The 20,066-nt window shown below is 38.6% G+C and overlaps 1 protein-coding gene across 1 annotated transcript; it reads left to right on the top strand.

Annotated features, from left to right (window-relative positions):
* Nucleotides 1-719: 719 nt before the first annotated feature.
* On the top strand, nucleotides 720-15,555 carry swap70b (switching B cell complex subunit SWAP70b). Its single transcript, XM_087797526.1, has 12 exons — nucleotides 720-897; nucleotides 1,402-1,542; nucleotides 5,250-5,423; nucleotides 6,724-6,945; nucleotides 8,020-8,166; nucleotides 9,182-9,290; nucleotides 9,805-9,986; nucleotides 12,829-12,936; nucleotides 13,008-13,174; nucleotides 13,251-13,449; nucleotides 14,491-14,587; nucleotides 14,925-15,555. The coding sequence occupies exons 1-12, from the start codon at nucleotides 802-804 to the stop codon at nucleotides 15,044-15,046; spliced, it is 1,764 nt and encodes a 587-aa protein (XP_087653652.1). The 5' UTR covers nucleotides 720-801; the 3' UTR covers nucleotides 15,047-15,555.
* Nucleotides 15,556-20,066: the final 4,511 nt, after the last annotated feature.

The raw sequence follows: 20,066 nt of genomic DNA, 5'->3' as shown, positions 1-20,066 counted from the left end.
AGTTGTAGTTTGTTTAAGAAAATACATTAAGTTAGTTCAAATGTGGCTAAAAATGATAATAATAATAATAATAATACATTTACTTTATATGGCGCCTTTCAGGGCACTCAAGGTCGCCTAACAATCAGAAAACAATGCAAAAACACAATGAAAAACAAGTAAGTATAATAGCAGTTATTGAGCCATATAATTGTCTATCTATCAAAAATGTTGATGTTGGCACATCTTTGAACATACAATAAATGTAGTTAAGATATAATCAATATTTCTTATGTTTTAAAAATATTTATAAAATATAAGGATTTTAATGTTCTTCCGTTGAAAAGGTATTGGAACCCTTTTTATTGCCAATGTTCTAAACACAACACAGGATTATTTTGTGGTTTTGACTGTATAAATATAATAAAAAAAATACAACATAAGGGGCTCATATTAACGTAAGAAACTTTTATTTATTAATAGAGAAAAATATCTCTAACAATATGTTAATGTTATTCATGGTTATTCTAGTAGTACCTGTAAAAGTTTATTTTAAAATGTCTTATCAATTTATATTTTTTCAAATCTACCATTTTATTGACAATGATATAACTATTATTCAAACACATCTGCTTCCAGAAGACATAACATTAACCGAATAAAAATAATTAAAATCGCGATATTATCGGGGAGGAGACGTCGCGCCAGCGCGGTCACGTGACCGTGCGTGAGGAGCCGCCAGAGAAGAGAAGTCTCTCCGGAGATGAACAGTCTGAACTGAGAGCAGAAGAACTTGAACTTCTCCGGTGTCTCTGGTCCATCATGTCTCTGCGGGACGAACTCCTCAAGCCCATATGGTTCGCCTTCACGGCTCTGGACGTGGATAAAAGTGGGAAAGTTTCCAAATCTCAGCTGAAGGTACGACTTCCTGCTCGAACCTGTTTGTTATAAAAACTCTTGTTCTTGTCACACTTTAAACTTGTTTCTCTGACTTGTTTTTTAAGTTACGATAACTCTATCCTCGGTGTTTATTTACCATTAAATAAACACTCGTTAAAACAAGTACGATATAGTCGATGTGACGCGTTTAGTTGTAGAAATAAACACGTTATTTATTTATGTATTATTACTATTATTATTTAAATGAATGTTGAACAAACGAGCTCCATTCAATGAATAAATCAAAAGTTTGAACTTTGACGTGTGAACAATTGAAACTGGATCGGGATTGTTTGGTTTATTTGTGCTGACCACTTCCGTCTGCAGTGTCTGGTCAGCAAATAGTACTCTGAGACACTGACCCAGGAACGAGATAATAAAAAGATTTTTTTTTGTGTGTGTGTTTCTTGTTTATGTAGAAGAGAAGCTGTGACACAAATTGTCTGATAGAATTAAAGTTTTATTATTTTTTTCTTCTTCCAGGTTTTGTCTCACAACCTGTGCACGGTGATGAAGATCCCTCATGACCCGGTGGCTCTGGAAGAACATTTTAAAGACGACGACGAGGGTCCGGTGTCTAACCAGGGGTATATGCCCTACCTCAACAAGTTCATCCTGGACAAGGTCGGTTCATATCTACACTCGTTTTATCCTGTTTTTTCCCGTCTTATTCCATTAACGTTCGCATGTATTGATGCTTTAACAGTGTATTTATAAAGTAAGAACATGGATTGTTATGAACAAAAAGAAAATGATGAAGATTATGATGAGGACGGCTTCCGTAAAGGTTCATCTTGACACATATCATCAATGGGTTTAACCAAGAACATCATATCAGAAGAAAATACACTTGAATGTTACATTCAAGGTCAGGGTTTATATTGTTATTTTCTGACTGTTGCACATTTCCTTCCTCATGTGTCAACAACGGCAAACATAAGTCCTCGATTTATCGGTCATCGATCATTACTAAGCCAGACACCATGAGTGAGTGATTTAGGTCTTGGTGTCTTCTGTGTCTAGAAGGTTTTGGTCCCTTCTCGGTCCAGAAGGTCTTGGTCCTTGTCGGTCTCAGGTTCTCTCAGGTCATAATGTGCTTTTGATTATTTACCTGCTCCTTTAATGATACTCATGGCACGGGTGTAGACACGCCTCCTTATACAGTATATATATAAATGTATGTATATATATCGACTTCAATATGATGAAAATGTTCTTTAACTTGTTCTAAAAACTTTCACAAATGATTGTGTATATAATGTTTTTTTGGTTTGTCTTGTTTGAAGTTCTGTCTCCACACTTTAATTCTTGGTCTGGGCTGAGGTGGTCTTGACTAGGGGTGTTAGATATATATTGATTATGGTGAAATATCGCGATGTTCTTTTCCAGGATAATGTATAGATATTCGACATCTCTTTGTTGATTTTCAACAGAATTTTTTTTTCTTATTTTTAAATGCCATATCATATCATCATATTTTATTTCTTACCATAGTTTGTTTATGGTTAATTGCTCAATTATGTGTGTGAAATAAAAAAAACAACTGAGGACGAGAGGATACAGAGAGTCCATCAGTTTTTAAAGCTGATGTTTGGACATATTTTGGTTTAAAAACAAATCAAATCAGTTACGACTTCGTCAAGAGTCACGTGGTCTGTAAATTCTCCAACACCAGAGTCAAGTACTCGACAATACTACACATAGTAACATCCTTGTTACTACACTATCACTATATATCTCTATATATCGTATATCGTGATACGTTTTGTTTCACCAAATTCTTGCCAATTCACACCCCTAAACTCAAGCTTTAATAGATGCTGTAGTCACTGTATCCTCTCGTCCTCAGTCATCATTCCTCCTGTAGCTGTGGAGGACGTTATGACTGCTGCCATCTAGTATGGAAGTTTAATTGAAACACAAACATGAACAAACACTGTGAATATTTTACTTTTATTGAAGTTTGTTAATATAATTTAATTATTTTATTTTATTTGATGCACTATTTATTGAACTATAACTAATCGAAGAACTATAATAAATATAAAACACAATTTTAAAGCCAGGCAAAAGAAATTATCTTTGAAAATAAAAAATCAATACAGTAATATTAAAGAATATTGATTATGTATCTGATATTTCTTGACCGATACCAGTCATTTGTTGCTTTTATTTGAATCCATATTTACTGAAGACGAAAACAAGATGGTCAAATTTGTATTTTAATAAAAAATATAATATCATCTTGTGTTTTAAAAGGGGTAATGCATCTTCTTTTTGTGCAATTTTTTAAACTTTATATTAAGATATGATCGGTCACAACATAATATACTAACATGTTTGAACCCGTGAGTGAAACAGACGCCACACAATTGACCTTATCTTGGTGCTCATTGTTGCCTCTGTGTCAGTGTCTGGCCTGAACCAAGAGGTTGTACAAAGACTAGTTCCTGACGTGGCTGTTGTTCTCCACGAGTCACTCTCCTGCGTCGCTGAAGCACCAGCACAACCACCTCTATTGTTCAGATGGTTGGAAATGAAGGAGAGAAATCCTGCTCTTGTCTCCGGCTGGCGACGAGTGCTGGAGAGAAAGACTTAGTGTTGGATGAAACCTTCTCATGATGGACATGAATCATTGGTTCCTGCAGCTTTTCTGGGACTTTTCCAGCTCCCGGAGACGAAAGCGTCTCATGAAGTCAGAGTTGAGGAAACTCCACCTGCTGACGAGTGGAAAGTGGCTAAATGAAATCTATGCAAAACACGAATGGTATGACTGAAGAAAACAAGTCGTAAAAAAAACTCAAAATGCAGGGCGTGGCATCCTTTTAATTCACAATCGGGCCTCTTCGCCTCGGATGAAAGTAGATGTTGATACGGTGCCATAATAAGATGTCATGGATTAAGATAAGGAACAGAGATGATGGACTTCAACAATTAAACAGAGACGTGTAGGTGTGAAGCTGGACTCACTGGGGACAGCTGCAGAGACGAGATCACTCGACCCAGTTTAGGCAAAGTCGAGTCACTCAAGTGTTTCAGAAGAACCACAAAGACACCTGCGCAAGATGTTTTTGATCAACTTCTCCATTTTAAAACTTTCACATCTTTTTATTTTCTGCACGGATGAACTTCTTGGCGATCACTGACCTCCTGGCTGAGATACGACTGTTTAATTCCAGACTTCTAAATGTCACTCTCATGCATTTACTTTTGTCGCCGTGTTCAGTGTGTGGAGAATGTGTAGATGCCGTCATGAAGGATGGACGTTGGAGAAACATTTTGTAGCAGAGAAAAGAGTAAAATAACTTAAATCAACGCGATAAAAGTTGCGATGGCTTCAGTACAACTACAAACATTTTGATAATAATATATAATTTAGTGAAACTTCAACCCAGATTTGACTCAAGTTTCTCGATCGTTTCTTAGCAAATGTGACTTAAGTAGTTCCCTTTCTATAACTAGTTATTTCCTCAATTAAAGTACTAATGAATGAACTGAGTCATTGTCGCTGTTGTTGAGTAGGTTGAGAGAAGTTTTATTAACTTGTTTCAACATTTACGCTTTCCTCAGTTGACACATTGAAACGTTACATCACATCCTGTGAGCATTGAAGACACACCTTCGAGCTCCTTCAGCTCCTTTCTTTCAAAGTTAAAAACTAATATTTATATTTGTATCGGAACACTTTGTATTTGAATGGCTGGTTTACTCTCATACACTTTTGTCAGTTGTCTCATTGAGTGTCATCAACTCGCTTATTTGACACGTTGTAAAAGTGTTTTTATTCATCCATGTTTGGCTCACTGAGGCTTCAGTCGACTCAAGGTCATGATAACAAAACGAACAAAATGTCCAGGACGATCTCCTCAGATGATCATGAACCATGACTGTAACTCGACACAAATGAAAGTAATATTATTAAAACAAGTTTATACATCGATATCTTTTCATTTCTTCTACTTTTTGTTTTTCATGGGATGTCTTGTGTCAGCGGCTGAGCAGTGGGTGTGAAACCTTTGGCCAATCAGCTCCGACCGAACCAGACTTGCTTAAGACCCGTGGGAATAGAACCAGTCGACTCTCAGCAGTGGCCTGTGTCTGTGTCTGTCCAGTCGACCGCTCGCTGTAGAAGCTACAAATACCATTGAATGGTTGATCTTGTGTTCTCAGTTTGTGTGTTTTAAAAATGAACCAAAGACTAAAACAATCACTTCTTTATATCGAGTCATTCACATGAATCCTCTCATGATATTCTCATGATTTTAAGTCATTTTCAGGTTCTCTGCTCAACAAATAAAGCACCTGACGTCTCTGATTCTTCTTCTCCGCAGGCCACTGATAACTTCAGTCGTCAGGACTTCAACACCATGTGCTGGACTCTTTGCTACCGGAAGAACCTGGATCTGAGTCAGTTGCTCATTTCTAACGAAGACGCCTTCAAGATATGGTGCATTTTCATCTTCTTATCCGAGGAGAAATATCCTCTCAGCATCGTGTCGGAGGAGGTAGAGTTTTGCTTTCCTACTTAAAATAATTTGTTTTAACTCCTAAATAAGCAACTATTTCCACTTAACCACATATTCTGTTAAACACCACTTGATTTAAACAGTTAATGACTCTTTCGAGCAGATGTTTCCTGATCTTTAAAGATTAAATCGATGTTAAATGTCTGGACTGTTGCCATTTGGAAGAAATATTGAATTGAAATGTTAACAGTCACAGAAAACTAAATAATATAATATCAGTGTTTTAAATTTGTCTCGTTTGATTTCAAAATGTTTCTTAAAACTTCCATTACTCACTTGGCTTACCAAAACTCTTAATATTTTAATAAATGACCAACTTTTACTGCAGTTTACCTTCCTTTAAGTAGAATCATGCATTGTGGAAAATCTCTTTTCTGGTTGAGGTATAAAAGTTTGTATTAAAAAAAGAAAGCTTTTGCTTTTTTTGTTTCACCTCATACTTTGTAATTTTGATCGTGTTTATGTTCAAAATTAAAGATTAGAGGTATTTTTGGTGATCAGAAAATAACAATAGTCTGTATGTTTGTTTTTAACATATTGTATTTAAATAATACCAAGTTCAAAACGACTGCTTTCAAATGCTTGTCATTCTCAGAATAACATTTTTTAATAACACAGCATTTTCTTTCTGTAATTCATGAGTTAAAACCCCCATTTGAACGATTCTGCTGCTGGTAGTTCCTGTTGTGGTATTTTTTTAATTTCTTTTTTCAATTTCTGTTGACGTTGATTGAACAAACTCTCGTCTGTGAGTTCCAGTCCAGAAAACTCTGTGGTCAACTCTGAAATGGGAAGTTTGAGCTTTAAATAACGGTGACACAGAAATATCTTCGGCTACTATTCAGTTGAGAAACACCCACAGCTCCGAGGCAAAAAAAAAAAGGAAGTTTCCTGCTTCCTGTTCTCGTACAAACGCTGGAAGATTAATGGTCATCAAGAGTGAATCACAGGAAGTGGACCGGGCTTGCAGTACATGCTGGAAAAGTACTGCTGCAGTTTTCTAAGAATCTTTTCTGAATAAAAGACTCGTTTTGAAAGGTTGACGTTTAACATTCACAGCACATCTTGTTGTTGTTGTCAACTCTCCTAACACGCTGTTTGTTCTGACCTTCATGGCATCAGCTTGTTGAGATTTGGCACTTGTTGGAAAAAGTTCTGGAATGTGTTGCATCAATGAGCAGCTAGAACTGTGACCTCTGTCGTTCTCCGTCTCTCCTGGAATACATTTGTGTGACACTTCAGACCACGAGATGCTTCAACGCTCCTCCTTCGTCCACAGATTGAATACTTTCTACGGAAGCTGACCGAGGCCATGGGAGGCATCTGGGTGGAGGAGCGCTACGAGAACTACAAACTGCGTCTGGACACCAAGAGTCTGAGTGCCTGGGAGCTGATCCGGCTGGTGTCCTCAGGCCAGTTCAGTAAAGGCATGGATCTGCAGACTCTTTCCATGGGCATCAACGAGGTCTACCAGGAGCTCATCATGGATGTGCTCAAGCAGGTCAGTCCCAGGTCACCCTGGTGTGTCTTAATGAAACCACAGCATCAGATGTTTGGATCTTCTATGATGATTCTATGATGCGACACACGAGTTGTTGTACCATGAAGAGTCAGTCCAAACTGAAGGTCCATCCTTTATGGGGGTTGTGGGGAGGTGAAGTCTATCCCAGTGTCTATGGGCGAGAGGCGGGGGACACCCTGGACAGGAGACCAGTCTGTTGCAGGACACACAAAGACACACAACTATTCACACAATCACTCACACCTACAATTTTCCCCAAGTTCTCAATCAACCTCTGTATGTTTCTGGACTATGGGAGGAAACCGGAGTGCCCCGAACAAAATCGATTTTTTTTATACTGAGCTGAACAATAGGAAAGCAGCCACAGTCAATTACACAAGGGGCCAAAATAAGTTAGTGGTCCAAGGGCCAAAGAAAAGTTAAATTTACCAAACTGTCTGTTCTGAATCTTGAGTCGTGTTTTTCTTACTACAAATGAATTTCCTTCAACATCAGTTTAGAATATTAGAATTCTCCGTATAATCTGTAAATAGATCATCTCTGTCCTGAATCTTAAACACTGGTGTTTCCAGAAGTAACAATATCAACATTAGATTAGATGGAGATCCCCTACGGGAATTAGGTTTCCAGTTCACAGCAGACGATAGAAGGTACAGAAGTTTCATAAATGCAAGAACAAGACCAAAGCACAACTACAAATAACAAAGTGCAAATATAAAGAGAAAAGTGCAAAGTGATAACAATGTGCAAATACAAAGAGCATAGATCAAAGGTAATAACACGAATACCTAAAGGATACAAACGTAGAATAACTTAACCCCTTCACTCTGCTCTGCCCCCAAACTCAGAGTCTAGTAGCACAAAGAATGAATGTGAGTCTCTGAATTTAACATTTATTTACTTTGATTTTGAAGCAGCTACATGACAGGCCACTTTAAATGACTCAGACTCCTGAATGAATGAGGACAATTTGTTGGAAACTGTTTAAAGATTTGTTCTTAAATCAAGATATCTTCTGTATTGTCTGATCTTCTATCCTGAACTCGTCTGCAGGGCTACATGATGAAGAAAGGCCACAAGAGGAAGAACTGGACCGAGCGCTGGTTCGTGCTGAAGCCAAACTTGATCTACTATTACGTGAGCGAAGACATGGCTGAGAAGAAAGGCGACATCATTTTGGACGGAAACTACACAGTGGAGGCAAGACGCTTGAAAAAACATTCATCTTCTCACACGAAGAGTCGGATATGGATTCACTTTTACAAACATTTTTATAATATAAACTGTATAAAATTAATTGAAAACGACTAACTTTACTTTAAAAAACAACTGCTAATTTAATAATGTTGTATTTATTTAAGCTGTCTCGCTTGCAGCACAAAACTCAGAGAAACTCGCCGAAAAAATTCTGAGCAGCTCTAGTCACATTTTCCCGATCCTTAAAACTCTTCACTGGCTGCCAGTTTCTTTCAGGATCCATTTTATAATTTGGTTCATAGTTTCAGATCTATTCATGGTCAGACCTTCCATCAGTGATCTGATCCAGCCTTACACCCCAGCTCGGGCTCTGAGGTCTGTGGATCAGAATCTACTGATGGTTCCTGAACACGGTTCAGGACCAGAGGAGAGAAATCCTTCCAGACTGTTGCTCCTAAGCTTTGGAACGATCTTCCTCTGTGTTTGATGATCTACTGACTCCTTCAAGAAACATCTTAAGACATTCTTATTTGAGCTTTTCCTTGATTTTTCTAGGACTCCTGTGTTTGTCTTATGTGTCTTGATCTTTTAAAGTATATATTTTAACTGTATATTGTTTTTGATTGTTAAAGCGCTTTGTGACCCTGGTCTAGAAAGATCTTTACAAATAATGTTACTTACTTACTTACTGATTTCTTGAACATAATTACACTCTTGGTTTGAACATATCATTTGAATACATGTTAATACCACACAGAACCGATCAGCAGTGACGGATCCGTTATTGATTAAAAGAGGAGAAAACACTGACACCTGCCCGCGAACTGTTGTGTTGACGTCACATCAACTTCCAAAATTCCCCAAATGGTCACTAATGGATTCAATTTTTCTAAACTAAACCATTGGAACCAGGTTGTGATTTCATTCTCAGGATAAAGGAAAATATCGCAATGTTGATACCTTGTTACGTAACTATTCTCACTCTGACTGATGTTTTTCCTCCTTTTTTTTTTAAAAGTCTTTAACAGATAAAGAAGGGAAGAAGTGTTTGTTCCTGATCAAGTCGCCGCAGAAAAGCTTTGAAATCAGTGCATCGGACAAGAAGAAGAAGCTGGAGTGGATGCAGGGTAGGTACTGCTGTGGTTCTGCAGATTTAAAAAACATAATTTATCTACGAGTAACTTGACCCGGGGTCTTATACTGGTATATTTTCAGTTGATTGTTTGATGGATTTGGTGTTTTTACTGTGAATTTTCTCAATTTGTTCATGTTATTTTATTTAATCAATCTGTTCCATCTTCACTATGTAATCAAAGTTATTTTAATGATAATATTTGACGTTATAATCTTTATTATTAACCATCTGACATTGAACAAAATCTCTTGCCCTGCCTCAAAACTTGAAATGAAGGATCCACTGACCACAAATATCCCTTATCTAGAATGTGTTATTTTCAAAGTGTGTGTTTTTTCCTTAATAATAGATTACAGTGAAGCCCTTTATTGAGGAGATGTGTTTCATTTCTTAGGTGCTAATGACTTAAAAAACCAGAGGGAGGCTTTAATAACTTGCTCTCTTTAAGTTCTTGTCTTGGCTTCTCAGCGTCTGACTCAAGTTTTCTCTCCGTCTTTCCCGTGAAGCCGTCCAGACGTGCGTGACGCTGCTGCGTCAGGGTCGGCAGGCGCCGCACAGAGAAGCCCGACTCAAGCGCCGGGAGACGAGGCTGAAGCAGCAGGCGGACCAGGAGGAGCTGGCTCTGAGGATGAGGGAACTTCAGATGGCCAACGAGGCCAAGCAACGGGAACTGGAAAACATGAGGAAGGTGAGGGATGCATGTCTCTGATGTCTCACCACAGTCGACACGGTTTTACATTCATGAAGCAGTATCTTGACCTATATACGAATAGATCAACTATAATGCAGTGGATCTCATGAATACTCTTGATTGACCCCAAAAGTATGTCAGCGACATCAGAATAATAAATTGTTTAATTTTACATTTTAATTGTTCAGAATAGTTGTTTTGCTCAGGTGACTGATTATCTTTATGTCACTTGATTTATTGAATTATTGGAATTAGAATATTAAACTCTGGATAAAAAAAACAAATAATTATTGTTGAAAATGTTACATTTTTCATTTATATTTTTGAGTAATTTAATTTTAGGGTCAGAAACTTTTATTTCCTGGGTTGTAAACTATTTTTTTTGAGCTGTAACTACAGAATAAAAGAATGAAATAAGAAAACACTCAAAATAAACAAGAGAAAAACAGAACCAAGAACCAACGCAGACAGTCAAGGTTGAATTCTTTTATTTTTATCATTTTATTTTAAAGACAAAATAGTCCGGTGGCACTTTGACACAAACATTTTTACATTGAATTAAAAGAAACTATGAATAAATAAAAATAAAAAATTGAATTAGAAAATGTATTTTGGAATTATTGGAATATGAAAATCAGACAAATAAAATGTGAAAATATTCGAACATGAATTCAATAATTTGAATGAAAATCCTTAAAAAAACACATTTTATTCAAGACAAATCAAAGATTAAATATTTGAAATGTTAAGTTAAACCATTCACTGATTTACTTCCATAAAAACAAACGAACATCTCACTTGTTATTTGTTACTTTGGACTAAAATGTTAAAACGTGTTATAAATAAAAGGTGTGATACATTTGTTTAGGTTATTCCAGATTGAATGACTGTCGTTTTAAAGAGGAAGTGAATGACTGAAACTTTTAAGGGAACTTTTTACTGCGATTCTGTCAATGATTATTGATCAGTTTGTTAAAAAAACAAGCTGAAATGAAAGTCATAAAAAATGTGTTGTTTACGTCGTCAGGCTCGCTGATGTTTCAGGAACTCATTTCGATTCCATCTCAACACCACAGAAGTAGGTCATTGACAAACCAAGTCGGGCTGTGTCATGAATACCAACGATGAGCAGCTCCGCCCTCGACCACAGACGTCTGATTGTAGCAGCGAGTCTTGATGTTTTTCCCGCTGATCCGCTCCGACCTGCAGAGTGACTTGATAATTAGTCGCTGTAAGAAACAACTTGTTTTTAAATGGATTCGTTCTGAAGTCTCTTTAATCTCAATTGATCATCTCTCACGAAATTAAACATTCTCAAGTTCTTCTCTCGAGAAGGAAAGCTACTCCGTTCATATGTATTTAATCTGCTGATCATGGACCCTTTATAATAATATTATTAACAATAATTATAGTTTTTAGCATCTTTTATAGTGTCACATGGTAATCTAAATAAAAAACATCAATAATTTTGAGTAATAAAACTATATAAAACAATATAACATTAAAAGAGTAAAACTGCTTAGAAAATATGAGGTAAAACACTCGTATACAAAATACAACGCACAAAACAGTATTCTTTAGTAAAAACATATTGATTACATATTTAATTACTTCAATATGTTTTTATTGTATTTAAATGGATTATACAATTTTATTTTATTGTATTTAATTCATCCAGAACACCACGAAAACCCCTGTTTTTATAATATTAATTCTGATTATTTGTAGTTCAGGATAAATGTTTTTCTTCGTCTCACCCAAAAGTCATTTTGATATTTTTAACCTCAAAACGTTTTTCAATTGAGAAGAGCCAGTTCTCTTCTCCGTTGTGTTGCTTTATTTATAGTTGTGTAACCTTGTGTTTGCATGAGTCGGCATTCAAGGGAGACACAGTCACTCTTTGTCCAGAACATTCCGTCTCTGAATGCACAAGAATCTGCCATTGAGGTGCAAGTCTCTCACATTGTTGCACGCATGAATGCACAATAAGTGCACACATACACACACACCCCAGTCTCACATACATACACGCACATACACTCACACTCACACACACATACACTCACACTCACACACACCCACCAGTCTCGCATACATACACACAAACGCACGCACACACCAGCCTCGCATAAATGCACACACACACACACACACACACCAGTTTAACATACACAAACCCGCACATAGACACACACACACACATACAAGTTTAACATACACACACACACACACACACACACACCAACACAACCGTCGCAAACACACACACACACCAGTCTCACACACGCGCAAACATAAACATACACTAGTTTCACACACACACACACTCACACAACAGTCACGCACACACACACACACACACACACACACACACACACACACACACACACACACACACATGGTCTTACACCAGTCTCACACACACGCACACACACACACACACCAGTCTCACATACACAAACACACACACACCAGTCTCACACACACACACACACACACACACACATGGTCTTACACCAGTCTCACACACACGCACACATAAACACACACCAGTCTCACACACACACACACACCAGTCTCACATACACAAACACACACACACCAGTCTCACACACACACACACACACACACACACACACACACACACACACACACACACTGGTTGATGTAGGAGAGTCAACACATCAACCAAGTTCATATTGAATATTTGAGATGATGCAACACACGACACGAACGCTCCATATTTGTATTATTTGTGTTAAACATGTCATCATGAGAATAATTCACTGTTGATTTATTCCGGTCATGACGTGTCATGGTGGTTCTTCTGTGTCTTGAGGCTCTGGAGGACACGGCAGCAAACGCAGCAGAAGAAGAACGGCGGCGACTTCAGACCCACAATGAGTTACAGGACCGGTACCGGACGGACCTGGAGAAGGAGAAGATGGTTGGTCGGACGGATCTTTGGGATGAAGGATGAGCATGGAGTCGTGATGTTCCTTCCATCTCCTCTTCCAGGTTCGCCAGCAGATGGAGGAGCAGATGGCTCAGAAGTCCACGGAACTGGAGCAGTACCTGCAGCGCGTCAATGAGCTGGAGAACATGTACAAGCAGCTGGAGGAGGCTCTCGAGGACGAGCGGAGAGCCAGGCAGGACGAGGAGATGGTCCGGAAGCTGCAGGCTCGGTCAGTCTTTGAACTTATAATGTATAATGGTTAAATCCATCAGGTGTGTTACTGACCATTGACTATGTGTGTGTAGTCTGCTGGAGGAGGAAGCCACCAAGAGAGTGGAGCTGGAGCAGATCCACCTGCAGCAGCAACAGGCCATCTCTGAGACCGAGGCCGAGAAGCAGGAGCTGCAGAAGCAGCGTCTGGACAAAGAGCAGGCGCTGGAGGTCGCCATGATGCAGCTGTCTGAGCTGGAGCAGGAGAGGCAGGGGGCGCTGCAGCAGTACCAGGTAAAGTCGGACCCTACTGGGTTTAGATCAGGGGGCCCCAAGCTCAACTGGCCAGGAGGTCACCAGAGGTCAACTTGTCAAGTTTGATGGATTTTTGTGATGTTTCATTTTAACCACCGTATTTTCCGGCCTATAAGTCGCAGTTTTTTTTCATAGTTTGGCCAGGGGTGCGACTTATACTCTGGAGCGACTTATGTTTGAAATTATTAACACATTATTACCGGTATATCGTTTCACATGTTATTTTCACACTAAACCGCAAGAGGGCGCTCTAGGCCTGTGTTGATAATTTCGACGTAGAAGAGGAAGCGCAGCATCTTCTACCTCCGGAGTTAGCGGAGTTGTTTAAAAGTGACACCGAGGATGAAGATTTCATTGGACTTTAGCTATTTGAAGTTACACGGATGGTTTGGTAAACTTCTTAGCATGTTATTTATGCTATAGTTATCTGAATTACTCTTAATATATTATGTTAACATACCAGGAACGTCCTCAGTTGTGTCGTGTAACGTAAGCATACCGTACAATTATTCAGCCTGTTGTTGCCTCTATTCTATTTTTTTTTAAATTGCCTTTCAAGATGACATGTCTGACCTTGGTGTTGGATTTTATCAAATAAATCTCCCCCAAAAATGCGACTTATAGTCCAGTGCGACTTATACATGTTTTTTCCTTTTTTATTATGCATTTTATGGCTGGTGGGACTTGTACTCCAGAGCGACTTATAGTCCGGAAAATACGGTATAAAATCAAAGCTGCATACATCACAATATTAGTTGTGTTCATCGTCATTCTTAACCATGTGACTTTGAACAAAAATGGAGTCTCTCTGCCTGCACTGATCCAAACAACACATGAAGGAATATCATGTCATGGGTCACCTGGTTTAGATGATGAATTAAACTGTCAAATTAAAGCAAACTTGTGATGATTTGCTCAAACGTAAACAAACAAAGTCTTGATAAATGTCTGTCGATTGTTACTACTGTATGTTTTCCACTCGTTCACGTTCTGAAATTAAAGTGCATGCGTGTCGCGTAGACGGTGATGAAGAAGCTGGAAGACGCTGCCAACAACACGAGGTCCTGGAAACACAAAGTGGCCGAACACGAGGGATTTTTAAGGCTCATCCAGCCGGGTGAGGAACATCTCTTCAAACGCATGACCCTTCCTTGAAACTGTCGCGAACATTTTACTATTAACATTGCTTATGAGGTGCCATCCCTTTTAGTAACAGTGCCCTGAACAGCTCCCTTAATGCTTTGCCGCCCAGCCAACCCATCACAGCTGTGGATGACTTTTGACATAACAACATATACAAATACCGTATTGTACACACTTAAAAGCCTTTCATCTTTGATGTTATGCAGTCTTAATACTTAATATGTTGAAACGTGTATTTATTTCTGTGCAAACTAATGATGTCGTCTGTGACACCCAGTGCAAGAATAACAAGAGCTTCGTCACAAAAACAGGTTCCAAGGGGCAGATGTTGTGCACCAACTGGGGTCCGGCGACCTTCACCGACAGAGAGCTGAGCCAGAGGGAGAAGCAGTGGCAGGACCTGAAGAACCAGGTCACCCCGGCACAACAGTAGACGTCACCAAACAAGTCCACGTAGAAGGAACGAGTCCTTCGGGGTCACAGACAAAAACTCACAAGATTAACTAGACGACGACAACAACGTGTGAAAACTTCCAGATCCTCTCGATTAACTTCATCCTTCAGATCACAATCTTCTGTTGGAACAACACAGACAATGGTCTCCAGACGTGTTTAATGTAAATCAGGGTAACCACCTCTCTCTCCTTGTTCTCTTACGTTCTAAACCTTTTTAGTGTTTTTTTAATATATTTCAATAAAAATAAGGGATTTTGTAAATTACTGTAATTTTGCTGTAATAACACGACTTAGTGGCGTGAAATAGATTTGTATTAAAAAATGACTTTTAAGTGTTTTTTAACTGCGTTAATGCGTCTTTTTGTATCTTGAACAAAGAGCATCGGAAATTAAATGGATTGAAAAATGATGGAATGAGTGGAACCTCGGTACGAAAAGGTCTCTAATCAAAATTTGTTTTTGACTTTAACTCAAAGGTAAGTCTAACACGTTTAAAATACTCAACAATAAAATACTCAAATGATGTGATTGATTGTTCAGGTTTGTTTGGAAGGAATTGTCTTCTCAAGACTCAAGGAGGTTCATGGAGGATCTTGTAGCCCAGGAGAGTCTGAAGAAGTGGAGGAGGAAGATGTGAGGTGAGAAGAGTGAGGATCAGGAGACGAGGATTAAAAGGCGTCTTTAAAAAAAAAAAGCAGGTGAATCAATGTTAACTTCCTAAAGTAAAAAGCGTCAGTAGGGAAAGAAAGGAGTGTTTGGAGTCACCAGAGGAGCCGGAGAGAGTTCAGAGGTGAAGAAAGTCAAACGGTTCTTCACGTGGAGAGAAAAGAAACTTGATCTTCATTGTTGTGGTCGTGATGAGAAAAAACAGATCATGTGACTCACAGCAACAATGGAGATTTGATCGAGTGGATCAGAACCTGCAACCCTTGATGTCTTACCAGGTGAGTCCAAATAATTTTCAACCAGTACCTTTCATATTATAGTATTAATGTTATTGAATTATATTAATATTCCAAATCACAACTGATAAATCCTCAATAACATGAACATGTTTTCAAACAGACTTTAAAAAATATATTTTAATTTTTCAATTATGTTAATGTAACATATTGGCTACTTAATTATTATCTTTCCAATTTTAAAATGTATTAAAACATTTACTTCATATTAACGTGTCACTTGCATTTTGAAACAACAGAGGGCGCTACTGTCGCACGATTGATTCTTACGAGCGCTCAAAAGTTCCTTTAGTTTATGACGTAATATCGACGTTTCAGTGACAAACTCAATCAACTCGTTTTTCTGGAAGAAGCTGAAGTTGCACATATACACTTTATGTATTGCAATAGTTACACTATATATATATTTGGATATATAAGTGTGTGTGTGTGTGTATGTCAATTTTAACAAAAGTGAGATTATCAATTAAAAAAAACACACTTATCATGTTTCCTAATTGAGCATTTCTTCTCTACTTCCATTTTCTACTGAAAATTATTTTTAATATTTTAGTTTATTTCTTGTATACTGTTCTATTTGCATTGCTAAAGAAGACACAAACAGCCAGAGAATTATTCAGATTTGAAATCTGTCTTTGTAGATGTGAGTATTTCCAAAAGATCAGATCCAAAATGGGAAGCACTTCAGAGAAGGTATCGGAGAAGATTGTGAGGGTAGTTCAGGACATGTATGAGGACAGGGAGACCGTGATGGTGGGGTTTGCTGTAGGAATGAGAGGACGTGTTCATCAGGTATTCAGAGGAGCCTGAGTGGACCATAATGTCAGCTGATGATATAGTCATATAGTGAGGATTGGTGTAACTTCCGTAGATTGATATTTTCAATTTTGAAACACAAATTTAGAAAAGCAATGTTTTTGTTCTTTCAATATGTAGCAGATTTAAAATAAAGAAGTGTTTTCAATTAAAATACAAGTATCCAATTTATGTGAATCCAAAATGCATGTGTGCCTCTATTGTATCATCAGTGTGTGTTTGTATAAAACTCTCTTTTCATTGAAATATTGACATTATAAAATTATCTTAAGCTCCGCCCACTGAAAACATTTTGTTGTTCTGGAGATGAAATCTTGTTCACCATAACCAGACCCGCTCTGCTGTGATTGGTCAAGCATGGAGGTTTGTTTACAGCTGCCTGGAGGAGGAGGAGTGAAGGCATTATTACATCATAATGGACTCTCGTAACCTCTCGTTCGCCCAGATTTCAGAGCAGCTTTATAAAGTCATAAGTTGAAAACATGGTCATGATGAGGGACTTACTGCATCTTGGAGAGAAGAACATTTATTACATGACTAAATTTGCTGTTTGAATTTGAAAAACCGACTGAACCGAGGTTAATGAGGTGGTTTGGATGAGTTAGTGACGGAGACCCTGGGAGGAGAAAAAGAAAAGGTTTGAAGAGGTGAAGAGACACGAGTAATCATCTCTTTTACAAACTTATCTCCTGATCAACTCTTGGACATGTTCCTAAAACAAGTCGACACCTAATAGAACAGGCGTCTCACATGCTGCCCCCCCCCCGATCCTCCACTAATTCACTCCATCCTCTGGTGCATCAGCAGTTAATGTGGCTGGGACGACCAAACAAACATCTCTGCCGTCCAGATGTGACGCCACATTCCTGCAACAAGACGACCGTCGTCCATGCCAAGTGCCACGCCGGATGTGTGCTGCCCCCCCCCTTCCCTGCATCCGCCTTAATGACCCCCAGCAGCGTCTGTATCCCATCATCCCTCTCTCCTTCAAACATCATCAGCTTGAAGTCATGAGGCCTGTGGCACGCGCGCAGCATTCTTCCGAGGTGATGCGGAGCAGAAATGCATTCAAGTCTTTATCTGGAATCCGGCGCAGGGGGTGTGTGCGGGTGCAAATCCAGGACGGGGTGGGGTTAAGGGGTCTTACTGCCCCCTTGAGTGCAACAACATCTTCGCTACAAAGTGCGTGCGGCGTCACAGGAATTCAAAATACATACGAGAATCTCAGGCATTTACAGGCAGATCTCTGGAGGGGCCCGGAGCCAGAGGTTCCTCCGGGGTCTTTTGAATCAAACACCTGCTGAACATTTACCTTCACAATCATCTGACGATAATGGAGCCCAGAGGTGTGATCCCGTCCACACTTCAGTCAAGCATCTGGAGCCAGAGACTAAAATAGAAGCACCTCCTCACCTAACGGACCCCCCGGGGTCGTCTCGAAGGGTCAGAACACCACAGATGTCCGTCTCTGCCTCCAGGAGCGAAAGACGGGAAGGACGAGGGCCTGTTATCCTCTCGGTCCACCTGGTCCAGGTGTCTCACCTGGACCTCAAGAGAATCATACAGGATTCGCACCAGGGGCGGTTTCCAGCTTTCGTGAGGACCGAGGGTGCGAAAGAGCCAGAAGTCGGGACAGAGATCTGTCTCCAATCAACAGTTACGAACGAGGTTGACTCGGCACCAAGAAGGACGGCAGAGCCGGAGGCCGGAGTCGAGGAGATCCGTCGTCACCGTCGAACCACGACCTGATGATAACGTTTTCTGACAAGAGTTCATGTCCACGTTTATCAGTCGTGTTTTGATTTAAACAGTTTTGCTGATTTATAAAAATGAATCTGATCGAAGTAAAGAGTCACCAGACTATATATTTTCAATTATGATCCATGAGAAGAGAAAAACACGGCCTGAAATAAATGGAATATGCAGTAACGAGTAGATAAACTAAAACTGGACTCAACAATCATAAAACATAATACATACAAATAATAGTTGTTTCAATAAAGTGGTATTAAAATAATGAATAATTAACAAAAATGAATTTAATGAAACAGTATTTATGATCCTGTTGTTGCAGCAGAGAACCACACAGTGATGGAGGAGGTGATGATGGATCCATAATAACGGTGTAAAAGCTGCACAAGCATCGTCTGTCTTGGGTAGAATTTTCTCTATCCAGACGATGAGACCGATGCTCTTCTCTCACTCAGATCTCCAGTGAAGACCAGCTGACGATAAACTCCACAACATCAACCATGGAGCTGCTGAGGATGAGAGGATGCGGGTTGTTTTTTAAGAAAGTCCACAATCCTCTCCATCGATCTTCTGAGCTGCAGGTTAAACCAGTTCATACACACACTTACAAACATCGAGACAGTACTTAATGTAATGTTGGACTGAAGCTCCATAAACCAGAGAAGATAAAAAATGAAGAAACGTTATGAAGAACAACATTGGACGTTGTGAAATGATGACGCATATTAGTGTTTGTTATTGATTCATATCTCATTTGGATTAAAGAAAGTAGGTCAACATCTATGGAATTAAGGACTCACTGGAGGATGAAACAGCTGCAGAAGATAAAAACTATTTCAATAGAACAAAAGCTTTTGTTACAATTCATCACAACATTCCAATAAAACTAGAAAGTTATGAAATATGAGGTTAACTTAGCAGTAGATGTTGTATTTTTTATAAATTAAATTAATCTATACAAGTGAAAATGAGAGTGGAATACCACATGTACTTGTATTATAATTTCATTATTTCTGCAGGTGAAGGTAAAAGTGAAACATGTGTCAGTAGCAGAAAACAAAATGTTTAAAGATGGATTCAATGCTATTAGAATTATTTCAAAAAAGCTAAATTAAATATTTAATATTGAGTGATCAGTGAAAAACTCCAACATTTAGTTTAGAAAAAAAACCTCTTCATTGATAAACTGAAGATGCCGTTTCAATAATTAATGGATTAATTCCTGGCAGTAAAGATGATGCTCAACCAAGAACAGAAACTTAAAAAAAAACTCCAGCAAAGCTTTTAAAATAAAATTATTTTAATTATAAAAGATGTTAAGATAAAAATGTGGTCTTATTATCTTTTATATTGTTTAAGCAAATAGTGCCAATGGGGTAAAAAAAAAAAAACAACCACATTTTGTTACATTTTTAAAATAAAATAAAAAATGTAATGTTACAATAAACTAAACAAGAGTCATTTCTC

Source organism: Callionymus lyra, chromosome 8, assembly GCF_982586985.1.
Source record: "Callionymus lyra chromosome 8, fCalLyr1.hap1.1, whole genome shotgun sequence".
NCBI classification, from domain to species: domain Eukaryota; kingdom Metazoa; phylum Chordata; class Actinopteri; order Syngnathiformes; family Callionymidae; genus Callionymus; species Callionymus lyra.
The sequence above is the reverse complement of the archived record's forward strand: the minus strand, read 5'-3'. Positions and strand labels throughout refer to the sequence as shown.

Excerpts from the sequence above, each read along its gene's own strand:
- swap70b (XM_087797526.1), top strand. The coding sequence starts at position 802 with ATGTCTCTGCGGGACGAACTCCTCAAGCCCATATGGTTCGCCTTCACG. Across the intron at positions 5,424-6,723 it reads TCAGCATCGTGTCGGAGGAG|ATTGAATACTTTCTACGGAA; the intron begins GTAGAGTTTTGC and ends CTTCGTCCACAG. Across the intron at positions 9,987-12,828 it reads AACTGGAAAACATGAGGAAG|GCTCTGGAGGACACGGCAGC; the intron begins GTGAGGGATGCA and ends CTGTGTCTTGAG.